The sequence below is a fragment of the Odocoileus virginianus genome, chromosome 26, assembly GCF_023699985.2.
Source record: "Odocoileus virginianus isolate 20LAN1187 ecotype Illinois chromosome 26, Ovbor_1.2, whole genome shotgun sequence".
Lineage (NCBI taxonomy): Eukaryota > Metazoa > Chordata > Mammalia > Artiodactyla > Cervidae > Odocoileus > Odocoileus virginianus.
This window is the reverse complement of record NC_069699.1, coordinates 22,582,662-22,607,422: the sequence shown is the minus strand read 5'-3', so window position 1 is coordinate 22,607,422 and position 24,761 is coordinate 22,582,662. Positions and strand designations below refer to the sequence as shown.

Here is a 24,761-nt window from a genome sequence, read left to right as displayed (position 1 = left end):
AAAATTAGGGCAGAAATAAATGCAAAAGAAACTAAAGAGACCATAGCAAAAATTAACAAAGCTAAAAGCTGGTTTTTTGAAAAAATTAACAAAATTGACAAACCATTAGCAAGACTCATTAAGAAACAAAGGGAGAAGAACCAAATTAACAAAATTAGAAATGAAAATGGAGAGATCACAACAGACAACACTGAAATACAAAGGATCATAAGAGACTACTACCAGCAGCTCTATGCCAATAAAATGGACAACTTGGAAGAAATGGACAAGTTCTTAGAGAAGTATAACTTTCCAAAACTGAACCAGGAAGAAATAGAAGATCTTAACAAAATGATCACAAGCAAGGAAATCGAAACTGTAATCAGAAATCTTCCAGCAAACAAAAGCCCAGGACCAGATGGCTTCACAGCTGAATTCTACCAAAAATTTAGAGAAGAGCTAACACCTATCTTACTCAAACTCTTCCAGAAAATTGCAGAAGAAGGTAGACTTCCAAACTCATTCTATGAGGCCACCATCACCCTAATTCCAAAACCAGACAAAGATGCCACAAAAAAAGAAAACTACAGGCCAATATCACTGATGAACATAGATGCAAAAATCCTTAACAAAATTCTAGCAAACAGAATCCAACAACATATTAAAAAAATCATTCATCATGACCAAGTGGGCTTTATCCCAGGAATGCAAGGATTCTTTAATATCCGCAAATCAATCAATGTAATACACCACATTAACAAATTGAAAGATAAAAACCATATGATTATCTCAATAGATGCAGAAAAAGCCTTTGACAAAATTCAACATCCATTTATGATTAAAACTCTCCAGAAAGCAGGAATAGAAGGAACATACCTCAACATAATAAAAGCTATATATGACAAACCCACAGCAAGCATCACCCTCAATGGTGAAAAATTGAAAGCATTTCCCCTGAAATCAGGAACAAGACAAGGGTGCCCACTCTCACCACTACTATTCAACATAGTTTTGGAAGTGTTGGCCACAGCAATCAGGGCAGAAAAAGAAGTAAAAGGAATCCAGATAGGAAAAGAAGAAGTGAAACTCTCGCTGTTTGCAGATGACATGATCCTCTACATAGAAAACCCTAAAGACTCTACCAGAAAATTACTAGAGCTAATCAACGAATACAGTCAAGTTGCAGGATATAAAATTAACACACAGAAATCTCTTGCATTCCTATACACTAACAATGAGAAAACAGAAAGAGAAATTAAGGAAACAATACCATTCACCATTGCAACAAAAAGAATAAAATACTTAGGAGTATATCTACCTAAAGAAACAAAAGACCTATACATAGAAAACTATAAAACACTGATGAAAGAAATCAAAGAGGACACAAGCAGATGGAGAAATATACCATGTTCATGGATTGGAAGAATCAATATTGTCAAAATGGCTATACTACCCAAAGTAATCTATAGATTCAATGCAATCCCTATCAAACTACCAACAGTATTTTTCACAGAACTAGAACAAATAATTTCACAATTTGTATGGAAATACAAAAAACCTCGAATAGCCAAAGTAATCCTGAGAAAGAAGAATGGAACTGGAGGAATCAATCTGCCTGACTTCAGACTCTACTACAAAGCCACAGTCATCAAGACAGTATGGTACTGGCACAAAGACAGAAATATAGATCAATGGAACAGAATAGAAAGCCCAGAGATAAGTCCACGAACCTATGGTCACCTTATCTTCGACAAAGGAGGCAAGGATATACAATGGAAAAAAGATAACCTCTTTAACAAGTGGTGCTGGGAAAACTGGTCAACCACCTGTAAAAGAATGAAACTAGAACACTTTCTAACACCATACACAAAAATAAACTCAAAATGGATTAAAGATCTAAATGTAAGACCAGAAACTATAAGACTCCTAGAGGAGAACATAGGCAAAACACTCTCCGACATAAATCACAGCAGGATCCTCTATGACCCACATCCCAGAATTTCAGAAATAAAAGCAAAAATAAACAAATGGGACCTAATGAAACTTAAAAGCTTTTGCACAACAAAGGAAACTATAAGCAAGGTGAAAAGACAGCCCTCAGATTGGGAGAAAATAATAGCAAACGAAGCAACAGACAAAGGATTAATCTCAAAAATATACAAGCAACTCCTCCAGCTCAACTCCAGAAAAATAAATGACCCAATCAAAAAATGGGCCAAAGAACTCAACAGACATTTCTCCAAGGAAGACATACAGATGGCTAACAAACACATGAAAAGATGCTCAACATCACTCATTATCAGAGAAATGCAAATCAAAACCACAATGAGGTACCATTACACGCCAGTCAGAATGGCTGCTATCCAAAAGTCTACAAGCAATAAATGCTGGAGAGGGTGTGGAGAAAAGGGAACCCTCTTACACTGTTGGTGGGAATGCAAATTAGTACAGCCACTATGGAAAACAGTGTGGAGATTTCTTAAAAAGCTGGAAATAGAACTGCCATATGACCCAGCAATCCCACTTCTGGGCATACACACCAAGGAAACCAGATCTGAAAGAGCCACATGCACCCCAATGTTCATCGCAGCACTGTTTATAATAGCCAGGACATGGAAGCAACCCAGATGCCCATCAGCAGACGAATGGATGAGGAAGCTGTGGTACATATACACCATGGAATACTACTCAGCCATTAAAAAGAATTCATTTGAATCAGTTCTAATGAGACGGATGAAACTGGAGCCCATTATTCAGAGCGAAGTAAGCCAGAAAGATAAAGACCATTACAGTATACTAACACATATATATGGACTTTAGAAAGATGGTAACGATAACCCTATATGCAAAACAGAAAAAGAGACTCAGATGTATGGAACAGACTTGTGGACTCTGGGAGAAGGAGAGGGTGGGATGTTTCAGGAGAACAGCATTGAAACATGTATATTATCTAGGGTGAAACGGATAACCAGCTCAGGTTGGGTACATGAGACAAGTGCTCGGGCCTGGTGCACTGGGAAGACCCAGAGGGATCGGGTGGAGAGGGAGGTGGGAGGGGGGACTGGGATGGGGAATACATGTAAATCCATGGCTAATTCATATCAATGTATAACAAAAACTACTGTAATGATGTAAAGTAATTAGCCTCCAACTAATAAAAATTTAAAAAAAAAAATAAAAAAATTAAAAAAAAATTTTTCTTGATATCTTTCAAAAGATTTGCTTGATTGTCTCTCTCAGTGACATCAAGATTCTTTATGTTAGATCATCCTTTATCTTTTTCTATACGTTACCTTCTCTTCAATTGTTTTATCTGTGTTTTTCATTACAGTTATCTCTAATCTTCTCCTTGTCAATAATTTGACTTTTAGGAGGTATCTGTTTTTTTTTTTTTTTTTCTTGCCCATTTTAGTTGGTTTATTAGTTCTTTAATAATGCTGTTTGGGTTGGAATTCTTATGTATAAGTTACATCTTAATTTACCTGACTCTATAGTTTCTTTTTTTCATCTTGACATTGAGTTATGTTTTTTTGAATTCATGTTCTTACTCTAGAGCATGAAACAATTTTGAGAAATTTCCTAAGGTTACTTGAGTTATATTTTCTGCTACATTGGATATATTGTCTATCTTTGGCATGTTGTATTTTTGACTTTTATTGTTGCAATGTATTTTCCTACTTACTATTCCAATTATTTTCATATGCTCATACTTGAAGAACTATGTGCTGACAATTCATTTATTCCTTACAGAGAGGGATTTTTTTTAAACTTTATTCTCAGCATATTAGGGGCCTATTTGTTTTCTTCCTCTTAGTTCCATTTTGGAGGCCAGATACTCACATATCATGAGTACCCTGAGGGAATCCTGGGGTTGTGGGAAGTTCAGCCTTTATTAAACCGTGTGGGTACTTCTCTCTATTTTAAGATTATCTTTAATGGTTTCTAGCAAGATTATTGGTGGAAGAGTCATAGGTGCACTTTATTGGAGAAATGCATCATTTTTCAGTTGGGCTTCAGAGATTTTGCAAAGTGAGTCTATAGGTGTGAAGCTATTGGCTTGTGAGATAGAGTCAGCTTTATTATACATGCTTCTCTGCTTCACTTTTTTTCTCTAGGAGCCCTGGAGTAAAGGGCTGGAGAAAGGAACCCTTCAAACATAAGCGAAAAAAATTAAATTACCCTATGCATGTACATGGGTTTCCCTGGTAGCTCAGTGGGGGAAAAAAAAAATCTACCTCCCAATGCAGTAGATATGAATTCAATCTCAGGATGAAAAAGAGTCCTTGGAGAAGGAAATGGCAACCCACTCCAGTATTTTTGCCTGGGAAATCCCATGGACAGAGGAGCCTGGCAGGCTATAGTACATGGGGTCCTACAGAGTTGGACATGACCTAGCGACTAAATAATAACTGTTTTGCCCGATGTCCGAATCCCCGGGTGGGAAGAGAGAAGGCTTCCAAGACAATGCAATTTGCAAAAAAAGGGAAGTTTATTACTGACTCGAGCCAGGGCCTTCTGCCGCAACCATCGCAGTGGTGCAGGGTCAGAAAGCCCTGAGCAGAGGCGGTTACCCAAATTTATAAGGGATGCATAAGCGGTTAGTAGCTGGCTTACGCGGATTGGCTACATGTTTGCAAAGCAATTTTATTGGTACAAACTTTCGCGGGCTTTTTTCAAACCTGGGCGTTTCCGGGCTTTTCAGCTCTCCCTTTGTTTCTTACTGGGCGCATATTGATTGGCTGGCTCCAGGTTACCTGATGGGGGGTAGGGAATCTTACCATTTCGGGGGAAGCTAAAACTTAGGTCCAGGCCTCCTGTCATGGTATTAACCCTGGCAGCCTCACAATAACAATGCATGTACGTACAAATCTACTTATCTCCAGAATTTGAGGTTGTCAAGAGAATTCTCAGAATTTTGTTGCTTCACCAGTAAATCTCACAACAGGTGGGGAAAAGATTAAGGAGTTGAAAATCCTTTTGCCTCTCTGAGCCTGGACAAGCCCTTCTTATTCCACAAATGTTTTTTTCTATTGTTTTTATTTTTATTACTTATAAGTCAATGGTGTTGGGATTTGTCCCTTTTCTTATTCATACTTCAAACAAAACAAAAAAAAGAAAAATTTATTTGAGTCTAATTTGAGGATTATAACCTGGGAAGACCATCTCAGAAAGCTGTGAGAACTGTTCTGCCCCTGGAAGTCAAGGTAGAGTTGTACAAGCTTTTTGAGACTGAAAGCTGCTCATCAAATGCTGCATTATTGACAGCTTACATAATCCACATCTAAGCATCATTTTGGTGGGTCATGTGGCCCCTTACAAGATCAAGAACGAATGTTACCTTTTAAGCAGTTGTCTTGTTGGTGCTGGGAGAACATTGCTCTTTATGGTTGAGCAGGTGTTTCTGCTGATGGAGGAAGTTTGCTCGATGCTAATGCAGATACACGGTGCACAAGCAGAAAAGAGAGGAGGCCAAAGGGGAGAGAGAGAAAAATCATTCTTAATTTGTTTTGTCTTGCCATGAAATGTGAATTTTATTTCACAGTTTCTCCTGTTGATCATCAATCTTTCGATAGAAAGCATTATGTGGTCAAATATTTGGCCCACTGAAGCTAGGGTGGCTGCTTGCCTTTCCCAGTGTGCATCATATCCCTCAGTGCTGGGTGCCAGTAGCCTGGTTCTTTCTGGTCGCTTACACTAGCAAAACATTAAGCAAGGGTTTATGGCCAATTCTAGGTAATCCAATAAGGGACTCAAGGCAGTTTCCTTGCATGTGCATTGCCCATTATTTTATAGGCCACATTAGAGGCGATCTACAGCTTCAAGTTGTTTAGACATCATTATCCTAGTACAAGCACATGACACCCAGTGTAAAAGGCAAGAAACTACCACCTTATAATTCCACAAACTTTAACTTAAATTGGTATATCATTAGTAAAGATCTAATCCCCAAATCCTCCTGAATCAAACTGTTTTCCTAGTATCACCCCTACTGCAGAAAGAGGATGATTCAGAGCAGAAATCTCACTTTAAGGGTCATAAGATGAGTTAACAAGTATTGTGGCCCAGACCTTGCTAATTTCTGTTTGTTATTTACTCGTTTTTATAATTCCTTGCTCATTTCATTAAGCACTGGAATAAGAAAAGTCTGTTTTAACTCACTCTTTCCCAATCAACTTTTATAGCAACACAACAATGTAAGGCTTAGTATTGCTACTTTATAGTTCAGAGTTAAGTAACTTATCCAGCATTATATAGCTAGTAACTAACTAGCATTTCCTTGGTGGCTCAGACAATAAAGAATCCACCTGCAATGTGGGAGACCTGGGTTCAGTCCCTGGGTTGGGAAGATTCCCTGGAGAAGGGAATGGCTACGCACTCCAGTATTCTGGCCTGGAGAATTCCATAAACAGAGGAGCCTGGAAGGCTACAGTCCATGGGATTGCAAAGAGTCAGGCACAACTGAGTGACTTGCACAGGACAAGAACTAACTAGGCTGGAATTAAAACCCCCATCTGTCTGCTCTTTTAAGGAAATAATGGAATATAATAAAATTACAAATTTAAGATAAAGTTATAGATTTAATTTATTATACCTGGGTGCAAATATTTTGGAAAAAAGATATGGATCTAAGTGGATGGTGAAAAAAGTGAGGAGAGAATCAAGATGCCTAAGTTTGATTTCTTTCTATCTCTCAGAGCTGATGATGAATTTGGAAAAGATGATTCAACTTCCTGGGTTTTAGTTTTCTTGTGTGCAATAATAATATGGATGATGATGACAATAATGATGGTAATTTTCTTAGTCTGATGACTATTATTCACTTGTACCAGGCACAATGTGATAAGCTTTATAAGTAGCATGTCATCACATCTCAAAATAACTATCTGATATACATGTTCTATTTTATCAATGAAGATACTGCAAATTTCACAAATCCACTAAAGCCCATTTGATTTAAGGGAACATGATATAAACCATTAGTTCTATTATCTTTCCAAACCAAGAAGTCTGACCTGAATGGTCTTTAAAATATCTACCAAATTTGAGATTATTGCGAGCTGCGGTAGGTATCAGAGGAAATGAGCATGCTCCTACATGACTCTCAGGTACAACCAGTAGAGCTCTGGACTGGATGGCCTTAAAGTAAATCTTAATATGATGACGTTTTTGCTTTATATGTTCATTTACACATTAAAAAAAACACAGAATTTCTCTTAACCCATGAGTACTTAACTCTTCCTCTCCCTTTCCCACATACTTTTCTTTCTTAACAATTCAGTGCAAATGTCCTGAAGTGGAGATAGGTAATGTGAGCATCCACATGAATGTGGAAGATGAGCGCCGCAGCAGCCCATATGTTAGATACTGAGAGGAGTGAGATAGGCAGGCATGCAGGGCAAAGGGGTCGTGCGGGAGTGGCCCTGTGGAGTGGCAGAGCCCAAGAAAGGTGACAAGGGCACACCCTTACTGGGCCGGTCTAACAATAAGTATCAGAGTCTGAGAAGCCTGAAGAGGGTCCCATTGCCAAGAGGGGGTAGTAAAAGTAGAAACCTGTGATCTGGTACTGGAGTCAAGCAAAGGACAGACTGAACCCCCACAACGAAAGGACAGTCCAGTGCGAGGTGTTAGATCCTACACAAGGATGGGAAAGCTACCCACTTTGGAATGTGACCACGTGCACAGTATCAGAGGTCAAGTGTAATGAAAGAGAGCATCTACACAGGAAAGAGACCCTGCACAGGGTCAGAACCTGAGTGAGGTGAGGAGGCAAGAGACAGCTCAAAAGGGGTGTCAGAGCAGGGATGGGAGTAAAACTTGCAGCAGGTATCACAATCTATACAGAGTGAGGAGGAGCTCCATAAAGGGGGGAAGTTGGTGACAATAATGGGCGATTGTTACATATAGAGAGATTGAACAAATGCATAAATACATTGAGAATAGTGGAAACCAGGGTTCTCACAGCTGGAATAGGAAGTTAAAAATATAGACAAGGGAAAAAAAAAAAAACCTAGAACAAACCCACTATGAATCACCACTGACTCTCAATACATACACATGTGCATCTATCTATATCTATCTATCTATATGTATATATGTGCATGTGTATGGGCTTCCCTGGTGGCTCAGTGGTAAAGCATCTACCTGTCAATGCAAGAAACATAGGTTTGATCCCTGGGTTGGGAAGATCCCCTGGTTAAGGACATGGCAACCCAAACCCACTCCATTACTCTTGCCTGGGAAATCCCATGGACAGAGGAGCCTGGCAGGCTACAGCCCATGGGGTTGCAAAAGAGTCTGGCATGACTAAACAACAATTCATGTATGTAAAAGTATACATATACATACTTACATGCATTCATATACATATAATATATAATACCTACACACATACCCACACATGCACATATTGAAATGTTCTCAGAGCAAAAATACCTCAATGAGTACACTTAGTATCCAGATTATGGTTTCTAAATACCATTTTCTAATAAAAAGAATGAAGTTTTCTTAGGAAAAAAAGGCCACTTTGATGACTGTAACAGGAAAATTATAAGATGATTCTGAAATACTTTCTTGTACCAGAAAGTAAGGAAGATAACAAAGAATAACAGGCACATGTCAAAAAGATGAAGGACCCAGCTTGAATAGGCTCCTGCTGGCCAAATCAGTGAAACTTTGGGCATGAAAATTGTCATGAATTATAAGTTCCTTTATGCAATAATAAATAACTTACTTTATTTAATACAAAAATTCCTTAATAAAATAAGAACCTGTGGATTCACAGTGAAAGAGTAGATCATACTGATAGAAATATATAAATAAAAATTAAATTCTCAATAAGGAACAGTACATTTACATCATCTCAAAGTCCGTATAACCACAAAATGCTTACTAATTACAAGGGGAGGGGGAGGTAATTTCATAGTGGGGAGGTCTCACAGGCAGTACCTTAACCAGTGATCAAAGTGAACTTCAGCAGAAATGAGACAAACAGAAGTCCTGCACCATCTGATAGGATTCGGTCTGAAGCACACAACATTCCTGAATCTAATTATAATTAAACAGTAGACACAGTGGAACACCCTTTGCGGGAGGGGAATGGAGGGACAGGAGGACAAGACAATGTGATCAGTATATTCTGGATGGTGGGGAGTGTTTTCTTTTCATGGTGATAATTTTTAAAAATAAGAGCCAGTTTTTACACTGCTTTAATTATCTTTAAACAAACAAAAAAATCTTTATAGACCCTTTTTATTACCCATATTTTCAGCATACAGCTTCTACAAGGACCCCTATCCTGTTGTCCCTTAGACAAGCCTAAATTGAGTGAAACCTAACCAAATCAATGCCTTGTAATTTTAGAAGTTATCAGGTGAGGAAAATCAAGTGAAAACAGAAAGTGTTCAATTAATACCTTCAAGGAGACTAAAAAGAGAAAACAATAAATGAAATCTATGATTCTCTGCTGGATCTTTTTGCTATAAAGAATTTTATCAAGAAAAACAGAGAAAGGGGACTGATAGTTAGATGCTAGCATTGAAACAATGTCAATTCCTTGATTTTGATCATTTTATTGTGTCCTTTATAAAAAATAGAAACTAATTCATTTAGGATAATGTGGCATGTTTGCAAAGCAACTCTTAAATGGTATAGGAAGAAAATTCTTTGAACCATTCTTGAAATTTTCCATATGTCTGAGATTGTTTCAAGATGAAATATTTTTAAAATTATCTATTTACTTGATGTCTAATACTGTTTGCATTTAAAACAAGGTCAAGTATTTTCCACGTGGTGTAATTTTTCTTTTCTTTTTCCAGGTGATGGTGGCTTGAGCCCTCCTATTTTTATCCAGGAACCAGAAGATGCTATTTTTCCTTTGGATTTGTCAAAATCGGAAATAATTCTGAATTGTGCTGCTAATGGTTACCCGTCACCCCATTATAGGTAAATTTCTACTTCTGAGCACCATGCTGCTTTTTTGTTATTTTCCTTGTCTTCGGGGTAAAGTATACACACAATTTGTTGTTGTTGTTGGCTAAGTTGTATGGACTCCTCTGTAGTAATCCACCCAGCTCCCCCGTCCATAGGATTTACCAGGCAAGGATACTGGAGTGGGTTGCCATTTCCTAATGGGGGGATCTTCCTGACCCAGGGGTTAAACCCATGTCTCTTTCATTGGTAGGTGGATTCTTTACCACTGAGCTGCCAGGGAAGCCCACACACACCATGCTGCTGCCAAGTCGCTTCAGTCGTGTCCGACTCCGTGCGACCCCATAGACGGCAGCCCACCAGGCTCCCCTGTCCCTGGGATTCTCCAGGCAAGAACACTGGAGTGGGTTGCCATTTCCTTCTCCAATGCATGAGAGTGAAAAGTGAAAGTGAAGTCGCTCAGTCGTGTCTGACTCTTAGCGATCCCATGGACCGCAGCCTACCAGGCTCCTCCGTCCATGGGATTTTCCAGGCAAGAGTACTGGAGTGGGGTGCCGTTGCCTTCTCCATAAACTGACCTAATTTGAAGTGTACAGCTCAATGAATTTTTACACAGGTATACACCTGTGTTGGAGAAGGGCATGGCAACCCACTCCAGTATTCTTGCCAGGAGAATGTCCATGGACAGAGGAGCCTAGCGGGCTGCAGTCCATGGGGTCGCAAAGAGTCAGACACGACTGAGTGACTCAGCACAGCACATACAGCTGTGTGCCCGCCACTCAAATGAAGACAGACATTTTTGGTACCCTAAAGTATCACCTCATGCCACTTGTCAAGTGATAATTATCCCATCCTCATCCTCCAGCAACCGCTCTTATAACTTACTGGTTAGATTTGCTTAGAGCAGTTATTCTTGAGCTTGGTTCTATGCAGTGCCATGTTACACTGAGAATTGAAAACAAATGAAAGATAAAGGAAAGAAGGGAAGGGAGGAAAAAAGAATGAAGGAAGGAGGGAGGGAAGGAAAGAATACAGGAAGAAAGAGAAAAAAAATAAGAGAAAGGACAGGAAGAGATTTGTTTCCCCAATTTGAAAGAGATTGTAAAGCACAAGTTCATTTTGTACTCCCTTCCCCACAATATGCGGCTACTGCCTCAGTTGCCCCATATACCACGAGTATGAACATGTTTCTCTAAAATGAATTAATCCAGATTGAAACTTTTTTTTTATCAGACCAATATCTGTGACTCCACTGACACATCCCATCACCCAAAAAGAATTGGTTTTAGAAAAATATGTTGAAGACAGCTATGGACCATCTAAGGCAGAAAAGCAATTTTTCTTCTGGGCAACTAGAAAAATATATATTGTTCCTCACATATTACCTCTGAAATAATAAAGAAGAAAGGTCTGCAGTGTTTCTGTTCTTAGAATATTACAGTACAGGCAGAATCTGATTCACATTGTGGGTGGATTTCACAAATACAAAATATATGTATATATGCATTATACTTGTGTTAATCTTAAAGATATTGTGTTGGTAAGGACTGCATATGCAGTGTGAATATAGAAAAAGTAGAATAATATTAAAATGACTATTGTGGCTTTGGGATTTAAAAGCATTTTTTTTTAAGTCTTAATTTTTAGTGCATGCATGTGTGCTAAGTCATTTCAATTGTGTCCAGCTCTTTGTGACCCCATGGACTGTGTAGCCCACCAGGTTCCTCTGTCCATGGGATTCTCCAGGCAAGAATACAGGAGTGGATTGCCATGTCCTCCTCCAGGGGATCTTCCCGATCCAGGGATTGAAAATACAACTCTTATGTCTCCTGTATTGCAAATCATCACACACAAAAAACAACAAATTCAGTCCATTTTGGTAAAAAACAAACAAACAAAAAAATCACTGGCTTTTCCTGATTTATATGTTCCATTAAAAATATCATATTTATACACATAATTATTTTGATCTTACAATTATCTAGATTAACTAGCTAAATGACTTAAATACACAAGGTTAAAGACAACTTTCTATCTTGTGTCTCTTACCTCTATCAAAATAACTTCAGTATTATTTTTTACAACAAAAGAACTGAAAACTATGTCTTATTATTTAGGTTTTATTAAGGCTTTTCTATCTTTAGAACACCTCAACCAATGAAGTCCATCTGGCAGATGAAGATTACGTAGTTTATAAATTGGTCCATCTAGTTCATGGTTGTTGGTTTGTTTTCCTTAAGTAAAAAGCTGTGTTCTTTAACTTAAAACTTGGTTAAATATACAAAAATGTGACTAACATATTCTCGGGATCACCTAATACTTCAAGTTGCAACTTTATTTTTGAGAACTAATTTGATTGTTGCTAAAGATTGATAGAGGTTATTAGAGAAGGGGAAAAACATATAAGTCCCTATACAATAAGAAACTGTTGTTAAGTAGAGGTAAGACAGATCATCAATTAGTCATGTACTTATACAAAAATTTCTATTGACTTATAACACATGGAAAAATATAATACAGTGGTTCTCACAACAATTTGCTAACATTACCTGTGAAGAAATATATTGAATGAAGAGATTGCAAATTCCAATGTTGTGAAATGGCTTCTGTTGTAACACTTATAAATAAGGAGGCTAAAGACAGGCAATTAACTTCTTATTTCCATTCCCCTTAACCAGGTTTAGCTTATTTCTCCTATCATGGTATAAAATATTCAAGATGCTTTTAAAAGACAATGAGGAAAGAAAAAAGTTTTTAATGCTTAAATGTCAGACTGAGTCCCAGTTTTCTTGATAATAAAGCAAAGGGCAGAGGTATTTCAGACAATGCACATTAGCAACAAAATGTGAATTTTAGTTTTAATATGGCCCTTTCGAACTTAAAATTTATTTTTAAAAAATCCTCATGACTGTATTCATTTTAGATTTTGTGTCTGAGTGTGTGTGTGTGTGTGTGTGTGTGTGTGTGTGTGTGTGTTTGTGTGAAATAGATGGACACTCTATGATTTGGAGTTTAACACTGATGTTACTTTGAGTATAGTGTGAAGCCATACTAAAAACCCCTTGGCTTAGAACCAAGAGTTATCATTTCTAGTCACAGCTCTGCCTTTACATATATAACCCTGGAATAATCATGTCTTTCTCCTATCATTGTATCCCTCATCCACAAAGTGAGGATGTGGTTGATTTTAAGGTGTCTTTTATTCCTTTTAGTAAATTCCCTTTAGAAAATGAAGTCTCATAAGAGAAAATAAGCAATATTGAAAGCAGAACTTTGGAAACAGTTTAAAAGTAACTTGTCTAAAGTCACTTTCAGTTGGAGTCAGTACATTGATGGACAGAATATCAGTGAAGACAAGATAAAGATGTTAGGCAGTTTTCCAGTGGAAGAGATCACTTTCTATTCTTTTAAAGACTAGGAAACATATGAAAATTAATGTCTAACCATGCAGCTTTGTTAAAGGAAAGAAAATGGGTTACCCAAAAATAGTACTTGAGTAGGATTGCTTATACTTAATAAGTTAAGGATATAGTGATGAGCTTAGTTCCAGAGCTCAGAATATATATTTTATTTGGGAAAATGTGAAACACACACATAAATTATTTTTACATAGGATACACTCTGTCAGAAAAAGTTCTTTGAATGTTACAGAGAATTTCCACCACATGTCCTCTGAACCTGGTCACTGGAAAAGCTTCCTTTCTATGATTTAATCTACTCCAGTCACAAAGACATTCTTAAGTTTGGAGAAGCTTTAGGCCTGTGCATAAAAATCACAAAGGGTGTTACTCTGCACTATTATTCTTTTTATTCATTTCCTCCCTTGTCTACTTAACAACTTCCTGTGACAAAGCAGGATATTTTTATTGTGCAAATTTTATAATTGATGGATATGACTTTTGGAGAAATGACCTGGCTAAGCAACAACAAAGGAATATCAAATCTAGGTCTAGGACTCTTTCTATGAAGTCAATGGAACTAAATATTGTGCACGTTACAATCATCCAGAGAGATGTTAAAATTTTTGATTTTGGACTTCTTTATAACTCCAGGAATGGGTCCAGAAACAGCACTCCATGTAGCTCTAAAGCAAGGCTCAGTTTTGAAAAAACACTCTCTCACACACACATACATTATCACAGACTAGCAAACAACTGTAGCCCCAGCCATTATATTCTTGACACAGGGCTTAACTATTTAATAGTAAAGGGTGTTCCCCAGAAAAAGGTCAAGATTTTAGTTCAAATCCATTATGTTTCATGGAATTAATATGGTATTAAGGCAGATGCTTAAAATAATCTTCTATAGCATGTTTCCTAGTTTGCATCATAAGATAATTCTCCTGGGCATGGAATTCTATCAGTAACACTTGTATGACAATCACTTGAATTCATTAATACTATTTCTCAATTTATTTGAACATATTAATTAGAACAAAGCCCACACCATGAGTTGAACCCCTGATCTATATGCACAGTTTAATAATCATTGTACCATAGTGATTAGAATGATTATGGGGAGAGTGTGAAAAATTCATTTGCTGCAGCTAAGCCAACAACTTTGAATTTGTGTTGAAAAACAATTACTGAGCTTAATTAGGAGCATGTAATGATGACAGCAGTTATTTTAGTGATTGATTTCAAAATTAAAGAGAGCTGGCAAACTAAGTGTGGTATATCCTTTGCATTGAAAAACAAGGGAACACAAAGGTTCAAAGACCATGCCCTGTAAACAAATTATGAAAGACAGTATTATAGCACTGGCAAGGAGAATATTCAAGGCTTCAGATAGGCCTAAAAAAATAATAGTTTTCTCCATTTTCTTCTTCTAATACTGAGAACTAGAAACCGAATAAATTTCTTGAGGAAAAAAAATTGGCAGATAATTCAAGCAAATGAAATGTACTGTTTTTGACTGTTGTCTTTCAGCTTCCTTTTATTAAAAAGAAGTTGAGGGGCACAAGAATTGGCTAAGTAATTTAAAAGTGACAGAGTTGGTTCAAGTCCTTTGGATGATTTGATATCCATCATTTCTCATTTTTAACAGGGTGGAAATTTCTCTTCTACTGTTGTAGATATTTGCCAGACTTTTTCCATGGGATGTTTCAGAATTCTAAAAAAGTCAATGACATTTCAAATAATTCTATAAAATGTCATTCCTTTCTTACAATTAGCTACCCGCACAAAACTATTTTTAATGTGACCTTAGCATGAAGGGAAGAATCTGCAGAGCTCACATAAACCCTAAAAAAACAATATTTACAAACTGTCTTTATTTCACAGGAAGAGGCCATTCACTTGTTTTTCTGACTGATTATCTTAACTCAATATTTTAAAATATATCTCTTTTCTTAAATGGTTTATATTACTACTCAAAGCTAGTGCCCTAGAAACGTATATGTTTGAATATGTAATATTCTTATTTCAAAACGTCTATTTTGTTGGAAGTAATGGGTTGCAAGCTGGGGGAAGTGGGTCCGTTAAAGATAACAAATGGGTATTCATTCATCTTAAAATGATAAAATGTAATTTCTAAATCATCTAATACTTCTTTGAAAATAAATATAACTGTCAGGATTTTCTGATACTTAATTAATGTTCTAAAAGATTGTTGACTACTAGGTAAGCTGAGCAATTTTTTACAGCCTAAAATGAAAACTTCTCAATCTGCATTTGTTTTGTTAAAGTATAATTTTAGTTTGGCATTTCTAAGTACTGTTGAAATATTTTCAGCATGATTAATTTTCCAAGTAAGAAACTATCAGAGACAATCATGTTCTAAAGTAGGTTATTTTTGTTTTGTTATCAACCTCAAATTGGCATTGTAAAATCTTTGCTGGCTTTCTTTGTGCCATTCTAATATATTCTTCTTGGACTTCATGTCTAAATCATTTTTGACATTCAATTTTGCAGTATCAGTTGTGGGTGTTCAGGTATGGTATATATTATTTCAAAAGTTGTTAAAGGAATAGGATGGCCAGGGTTATTGACTGAATGTCTACTTTTTATTTCTTATGTCAAGAGTTCTGTTGCCTTCCTGTACAGGTTTTGGTGAAAGTTTGTAATTTGTCAAGAGTATTAGTTTTTTCAAATAATCTAGTTATTGATATTATGGAGCTCACGAAGACAATTATCTTCAGTGAAACTGGTAGGATGAGTCCACATGTAACCATGTTTTGTTTTATTTTAACTGTCTCAGGAACTGCAAATGTATGTTGTTTAAACCAACAGTGGTCAACTCTGCTTATTGGAGTCATAATTTGATTTTTTTTTTCTTTGAAGGTGGAAGCAAAATGGCGCAGATATTGATTTTACCATGAGCTATCACTACAGGTTGGATGGAGGCAGTTTGGCAATCAGCAGCCCTCGCACAGATCAAGATATTGGCACGTACCAGTGCCTGGCCACCAATTCTCTGGGAACAATTCTGAGTCAGAAGGCAAAGCTCCAATTTGCATGTAAGTTTGTGGGAAAAATCTACAATCTTTGTGTTTCTGAAAATATATTCTTATTATAACCATGGTAGAAAAAAGCCAACTTTGCCAATCACATGCTCTTTGAGAGCAAATATGAATTTATAGAGGTAAAAAGTTTTAACAGTGTGCATTTTGTGAATTCAGACTCCTGGGAATAGTTGAATCTGTTTCAAGGAAAAAAGCAGGAAATATCAGTATTATTGTAGTTTGTGAATTATATTTAGAAACATCTCTGAAAGTTCTAAATATACATATTCAGATAAAGATTATATATATATATATACATATATATATATATCCCTTTTCCTTCTTCTTTTGCATTGGGCATTAATGTGAAGGGCACAAGAATAAAAGAAAGCAAAGATGTTTTTTGGGGGGAGGCAAGCATTCTCCCAGGAAAAGTGATCATGCATCTACAGTTTGATGCAGGTGGAAATAAAGTGGTTGCCAAAGGCAGACTTTATATTAACTGTAACAATGTCCAACTGCGTCACATAAATGTCATCCAAATAATTACCTTGGTGACATTTGGGAACATTAGCAGATGAACAATAGACATACTGCTCCTTATAGTGTTTCCAGGGACTGAAATGTTTCATATTAGATCCAGGGAAAGCCTTTTTGAAAGTAATTACATTTATTGATGTGGATGAAGCAGAAGCCTTACATCTTTCCCTTTATACCCCCTCTGCCATGCGACTCCCACTCACGCCCTCCTCAGAGGATGTACCAGGGGCCAAAGAGTGAGAAGCTACTCTTTGGGACCCTGATGAATAGGTCTATGCTTCTGTTATTTCGAAAAAGTAACTATTTTGAAATTTACAGAATAAAATATACATCCAAAGCCCACCTTGTAGAGCTGTTGCATGAAGGAGGACCCCTTCCAGGGCCGAAACTGGGCTCTTGTCTAACACTCGGAAATGAATTGTCTGAGGAGACACATGTGCTGACAAAGCAAGAGATTTCATTGGGAAAGGGTGACTGGGCAGAGAGCAGGAGGGTAAGGGAACCCAGGAGAACTGCTCTGCCACATGGCTTGTAGTCTCGGGTTTTATGGTGATGGGATTAGTTTCCAGGTTGTCTTTAGCCAGTCATTCTAACTCAAGAGTCCTTTCTGGTGGTGCACGCCTTGTTCAGCCAAGATGAATGCCAGAGAGAAGGATTCTGGGAGGTGGTCGGACATGTGGTGTCTCATTTTGACCTTTCCCGAACTCTTCCAGTTGGTGGAGGCTTATTAGTTCCGTGTTCCTTACCAGGACCTCTTGTCATAAAACAACTCATGCAAATGGTTACTATGGTGTCTGGCCAGGGTGGGTGGTTTCAATCAGTGTGCTTCCCCTAACAGAACTACTTTAGTCATCAGTAGATATATAAATTTGGAGTAGGAAATGGCAACCCATTCCAGTATTCTTTCCTAGGAGAGCCCATGGACAGAGGAGTCTAGCAGCCTACACTCCATGGTGTCACAAAAGTCAGACACAAGTTAGCAACTAAACTACCACCACTGCCACCAGATATATAAATTAGTAATTAGGTCTGTTTCTCATTGCAAGTCTTGTGTTCCAAAGATACCTTGCTCCACACAAAGCTCCCCTATGTTAACCATTCTGCGAATGGCCTTGTTTCTGAATGTGTATATAAATACACTCAGAAATAAACACATATGTATATAAGTATGTGTATATATATGTGTGTGTGATTATAAATATACACACATGTACATATATGTATGTGGTCCTCTATATACACACATACACACATGTATACATATACAGAAGCATTGCTAAGTATATCTGAATGTATTTACCTTCAGAAAACAAAGGATAATGCAAAATTTTACAGGGCTAAGTGGAATATAAACAAATGCTGGTGGCTGTTCCCAACCTAGGGATCGAACTCAGGTCTCCTGCATTGCAGGTGGATTCTTTACTGTCTGAACCACCAGGGAAGCCCCATTTGAAACTTAGGGTAAAGATAATCACAATACTTGATTTCTACATTTCAGCTAAGACCATTATTTGGAAAAACAATAGCGAGCAAAATATTAATGAAGACTTATTTTACAGAAGTAAACAGTTGCTCCACAGACTTTGAATGACTCTGCCAAAATAATATTTTTTTTTTCACTTGAATAGAAGATGATCCTTGGAGATATACATGGTCAGACTGCATAAAAATAAATTTAACAAATTGGATTTTCTGTAAATAAAATCCCATAGAGTATATTTATTTGCTAAACTGGGTATTTCTCCAGAGTTATGGATTCTATCCTTTCTTGAAAATAACTGAATACCTATGAAGAAAGTTAATGCACTGTGCTTGATATGGCCATGTATTTGCTTCTCTTTGTTTCCCTTTTTAAATGAAAAATTTGTATTTTTAATTTCCAAATTATTTTTTTTACTTTTTTTTCTGCTTTAAAAGTGTGTAACTAAAAGTTTTTGTAAGTTAAAACATAAATTCTATTTGATAAAAAAAGAAAAAGAAAAATATTTAAAATTAAGAAAAAAAATGTATGCTTTCATTTGGATGAAAGAGGAAAGTCAGCTCTTCTATCTTTGCTGACTTTCCTGTCTCTTCATAAAGTTTTCTTTTTTGGGAGTTGAAAGTATATGACTGTTGTTCCCTAAAAGTATTTCTATTACTATTCATGCAGAAAGAAGGTCTACATCCATTAGCTGATATTTCTCCTGCAGACTTAAAGAGTCTTAGGTTCCGAGCCTTAAAGTTGAAAAAACAAAAAACAAACAAACAAGAAAGAGTCAGATTATTATGCTTTTTCTGTCTAGTAACTATAACAGTGTCTTGCCTGAAATGTTTCCTGTTGTTTCCATGGAGAGATTTGGTTGAGTTTATCTCTGCTGACTTGAATCAACCCTAAAAATAACCAACACTTTTTAATCACCTATAAAGTATCTCCTTTCCTTTCCTAGATCTCATAAGTACTCTTGCCAGCTTACTTAAGTCAGTTGTTCATTCCAAGTAGTAAAGAATTTATTTTAAAAATGTGAAAAAGACCACTTCTAGCTTTGTCACTGCTATTACACAACTCTGAATGGTCTATTTTGAACAAATGTGCATAAAGATCTTAAAAATGAATCAAAAGGTGTTAATAACTTACAGCCCAGAAGACTCCATTTACAAATTCTTTCTTCTAATCTCATTTAAGGTACACAGGATATTAGTTTTGCAAAATAGATTTTCTGAAATTTCACCCAAAGAGATTACATTTATATCCACATTGAAATCTGCACATAACCTTAGAAATAAGGTTACTTTTCAAAAAAGAGAGTAGGGGAGAGAGAGAGAGACAGAGACAATGAAGATACAGAGAAAGGAGTGGCAGAAAGCAGAAGAGAGAACAAAATAGAAGGGAACTATCCAATCAAAAATTTGTTTTTCTGTGAAAACATCTTAAACATCACTAATCAGTATGTAAATATAAATCAAACACAGCTTCATACTCATTACAGTGGCTATTACCAAAAAAAAAGCAAAACAAATAAACAACAACAACAAAAATATCCACAGAGAATAACAAGTGTTGGCAAAGGTGTTAAAAAATTGAAACCCTTCTGCATTACTGATGGGTATGTAAAATCGTATAGCTACTATGGCAGACAGCATGACAGTTCCTTAAAAAATTAAACATAGACTTATCACAACACAGTAATACCACCTCTAGCCATACCTTCAACTTAATCTGAGTTGTCATCACCATCTTCATAAATTTTCAACATTGCCTATTTTACTAGAAAGGCTTTTGTACCTTTCTTAACATCATAACAATGGTGGTCACATGCTAAAATTTTTGATACAAACAGACCTGAGTTCAAATTCTATCTCTGTAAAATATCCTGCAGCAGGAAATTAGGCCATCTTTTAACAATATCAGTGGAAACAGTGTCACGCTTTATTTTTTTGGGCTCCAAAATCACTGCAGATGGTGATTGCAGCCATAAAATTAAAAGACACTTACTCCTTGGAAGGAAAGTTATGACCAACCTAGATAGCATATTAAAAAGCAGAGACATTACTTTGCCAACAAAGGTCCAACTAGTCAAGGCTATGGTTTTTCCAGTGGTCATTTATGGATGTGAGAGTTGAACTGTGAAGAAAGCTGAGCACTGAAAAACTGATGCTTTTGAACTGTGATGTTGGAGAATACTCTTGAGAGTCCTTTGGACTGCAAGGAGGTCCAACCAGTCCATCCTAAAAATCAGTCCTGGGTGTTCATTGGAAGGACTGATGTTGAAGCTGAAACTCCAATACTTTGGGCACCTCATGCAAAGAGCTGACTCATTGGAAAAGACCCTGATGCTGGGAGGGATTGGGGGCAGGAGGAGAAGGGGATGACAGAGGATGAGATGGCTGGATGGCATCACCAACCCGATGGACATGAGTTTGAGTAAACTCCAGGAGTTGGTGATGGACAGGGAGGCTTAGCATGCTGCAACTCATGGGGTCGCAAAGAGTCGGACACGACTGAGAGACTGAAATGAACTGAACTGAACTGAAGCCTATTTATGAAATGTATACAGTGAGAATTGCAGCAGTATCCAAAGGACAGTGACAGGGATTAACTGAGTAATGATGTGAAACCCCTGGTCCCTTATAGGCACTCAGGAAATGGTAACTCTAATTCTTCTTTTGATATTTTCATTTCCTCTCCCAAATAGGCCAAACATCCATATATTTCAAACTGCTACAGTTACTCATAGAAAAATCTAGTTTACATTTCAAAACTTCCTCCAGACCAGTTGTTCTCTTGTTTTCAAAGCTTTTAAGTGTTTGACATATATTACCTTTCTTGAACTGTGGAATAACCATAAGAGGATGATTCTCATTCCCATTTTATAGATTAGAAACCGAGGCTCACTGAGATTGGGACTTTTTAGGAAGTATATTGTTAGAGAATCAATTGTTAACTTTAGTAAAAAAAGTTCAGATTCTACAGCAGAAACCAATACAACATTGTAAAACAATCATATTCCATTAAAAAAATAAACAAAAATTCAGATTCTAAAACCCATGTCTTTTGTATTAAGGTGTTCAGTCCTATTCAAACAGTGCTCACATCGATCAAGTGGGCTTTCTTTCTTTCTTTAATAGACTTTTGACATAATCACCGTTGAAATAATAAGCCATTTCTGAAGGACAGTAACCTTCACATAGGCTGGTGGTAGATCCCATTGGTGCTGGTTCAAACCCCCTTTACTGGACAAAGAACCCAGCTGTTAATGCCCACAGCTACCCTTTTCTTCAGCCCATGCCCTAGAGCTCCCTATGGGATCAGGCTGGAGCTAAACAACAGCTGAGACCCCTTTTGGCTTATTAGCCCCTTCCTATGCCCTATCCAGTTCCCATCCCTCCATTTCTCCTTCAGGTGTTTCCTCAATAAATCAATGTAGTTGAACCTCTGTGTTAGGCTTTGCTTCTAAGGAAACCACAGTAAGACAGACACTAAACATATAAGATATTTGATCTTACTGACAGCCAAATTGGGTTCAGAATCTCTAATCATAAGAATTTCCATAGGTAAGAGCAAAACTCTACATCAAAATAAAATTGTGTCAACAACTCCGCTGGCAGTCAATTGTATAGTGCCACTTTGACCTTTAGAACAAATGAACTATGAACCACTTTTCAGAACCTAACTCATCCATGGGAGAGGCTCTGTAGGTAAATGTGTCTAGATAATTGATGCCTTGTGTTTGCAACTTCCTTCCTGATGTTCAACAATTCAAAATCTCCCTTGAGGTTTATTTTAGACTCCAGCCTGTTAGAGTTGCCTTAACTTGAATCATCCCACCACAAAACCATCCAGGAATACAGCCCAAATATTTAAAAACAAAAAACTCTGTTATAAGATATCCTCCTAAATCTAATCTGCCTTTAAACTGCTGTTACTCAGGCAAGTTAGTCATCTTTGTAGACTTATTAAAGGTGTGTTTTAAATTATTTCATCACAAAAGTTTCCTTCAATTCTTCCACATAAGATTCTGTCATTCCAAATTATAAGGTAGATTCCTATTTAAGCTCTTTTCTTTTTTCCTCCAAGCAACCTCAACCTTAAAGCAAATGCAGTGAGTACCTAGTCACCAAAAGCTTCTGTTATCACCCTGGCATTCTTGAATGATAAAACCAGTTTGACTTTATACAAGCTACACATGCAGCTACTTTTAATTTCTTTTATTTCTCAAGGACCTTGGTGGTAAAGGTTGAACGTAGACTTCTTCCTTTCATATGTATGTTAATGAATTACTCTGTATTTGTGTGAGAGAACATTGCCTCTGTCATTGCTGTTTAAAATGTCATCCTTGAGTAAAGAAAAGGCAGAGGATTTTGAAAGAAACCTCTGATTTCACTGAACTGTATTATTATTATTATTATTTGTAGACTCATAATATATACCTCTACCAATGAATAGAAAACCACTAGGATAAAAGTTACTTATGAATAGACTTTTTGGTCCTCCTCTATTTAATATTTAATCACAGATACCATTTCAAATAAGTTTGTTCTATTATTGCTGAAATCTCCTAGTTTTGCAAGACTGACACTAGACTGGTTGAATAAATGAATGGTCATTTGTTTATTCATTAGCCAAGCAACCAGAAAACACCTTATTTATATGCATCAAGCACTGTGCTAGGGACTAAAGATCAAATAGTAGATAAGAAATAGCTATTCACTGTTTTCACAGAGCAGACAGGTGAAAACTTTAGAGCAAGAAAAAAAGGAAAGAAAGAAATTGCTAGCATTTGCATAATACATATTATATAGCAGGCATTGTTCCAAACTCTTTATGTAAATTAACGTCAATGAGCCTCACAATAACTCTATGAAGTTACTATAATCCCTTTTTCAGATGACCAAATGGAGGCTGTAGAAGAATTAACCAACTTGCCTGAAATCACACACATAATAAGCGACACTTGGACTCCAGTTGGAACCTGGAGTCCATGTTCTTAATGCCCACATGTGCATGCGTGCATACTAAGTTGCTTTAGTCGTGTCTGACTCTTTGCGACCCTATAGATTGTAACCCGCCAGACTCCTCTGTCCTTGGAAATCTCCAGGCAAGAATACTGGAATGGGTTGCCAAGTCCTCTTCCAGGGAATCTTTCCAATTCAGGGATGAAACCCATGTCTCCTGAGGCTCCACTGCAGGCAGATTCTTTACCACACAGCACCTTCTTAAAAAAAGCATCAGGTGATGTGAGAGGGTTAGATGTAATCTCTAAGGGAGACCAGAAGAGAAAGCAGTCAAGTTTGTCTGGATTGGACAAAGGGCAAGGGAAGCCTTCCAAAGACAATGGGGCTTGAACTGGGCCTTGAAATATTAGATTGTGTTCCAGATACAGAAAATAGGGGAGGAGAATGTTCAGGTTCACAGGAGAACAAGAGGAATGCAAATGCACACAAGCCTCAAGTATTAGAGGAAATGTGAGGGGAATGGGAAAAACCAGGCAGGAACATGACAAGCCATGATTCAGAAATAATTGGTTTTCTAGGACAAGGCTGAACCATAGTTGTAGCAGGTATATCCAAATTTCAGAGACCCTTTATTTCCAAGCTTAATCTATGAATAATGGAATGATTGGGTGATACTGCGAGATGCCAGAAAAGCCAGCAAAATTCTATCATATCATAAAGCGTTTAGGCAGAGGCACCAGGGATGAACTGTCTGTGTTTCAAAAATATTCTCACTCAGTGTGACAATATGCACAGGTGTAAATTCCTGTGTAAAATAGTGGTGTCAATAGTACCCACTTTCTGCGCATGTGTGTGCTGAGTCGCTTCAGTTTTGTCCAATTCTTTGTGACTTATGGACTGTAGCCCACCAGGCTCCAGTCTATGAGTCCTCCAGGCAAAAATACTGAAGTGGGGTGCTATTCCCTTCTCCAGGGGATCTTCGTGAGCCAGGGATGGAACCCATGTCTCTTATGTCACCTGCAATGGCAGGTGGGTTCTGTACCACTAGTGCCACCCGGGAGGCCCACTCTCTTTATATAGGTTTATTGTAAGGACCAAATATGCATTATTATATGTAGAGCAGTGGTAAGGGCGCCTGGTATATTGTTGTGAGCTGTTGATGGAGAGCCTGGGAGAGGTCTGGCCATGTAACTATGAAGAGACCAAGATTGGTACTTCAGTACTTATCCTAAGAATAACAGAAATGCTTTGAAGGATGTTGCAGATTTTGAAGTTGTTTATAAACTGTTGTTGGAAAATACTAATACTTTTATCTTAAAATATATATATCTGATATATTAATGATCTTAATTTTATTATTAAAACCACCATATACATATTTAGGGCTTCTGGGGGTAAAGAACCCGCCTGCCAATGCATGAGACTTGAAACATGGGTTCGT

The 24,761-nt window shown here is 37.2% G+C and overlaps 1 protein-coding gene across 1 annotated transcript in view; it reads left to right on the top strand.

Annotated features, from left to right (window-relative positions):
- Positions 1–24,761, top strand: part of CNTN6 (contactin 6) — a 310,426-nt gene that overhangs the window by 129,032 nt on the left and 156,633 nt on the right. Inside the window, 2 exon segments of the mRNA XM_070455653.1 lie at positions 9,795–9,921; positions 16,188–16,363. Of these exon segments, the coding sequence (XP_070311754.1) occupies positions 9,795–9,921; positions 16,188–16,363 (303 nt within the window).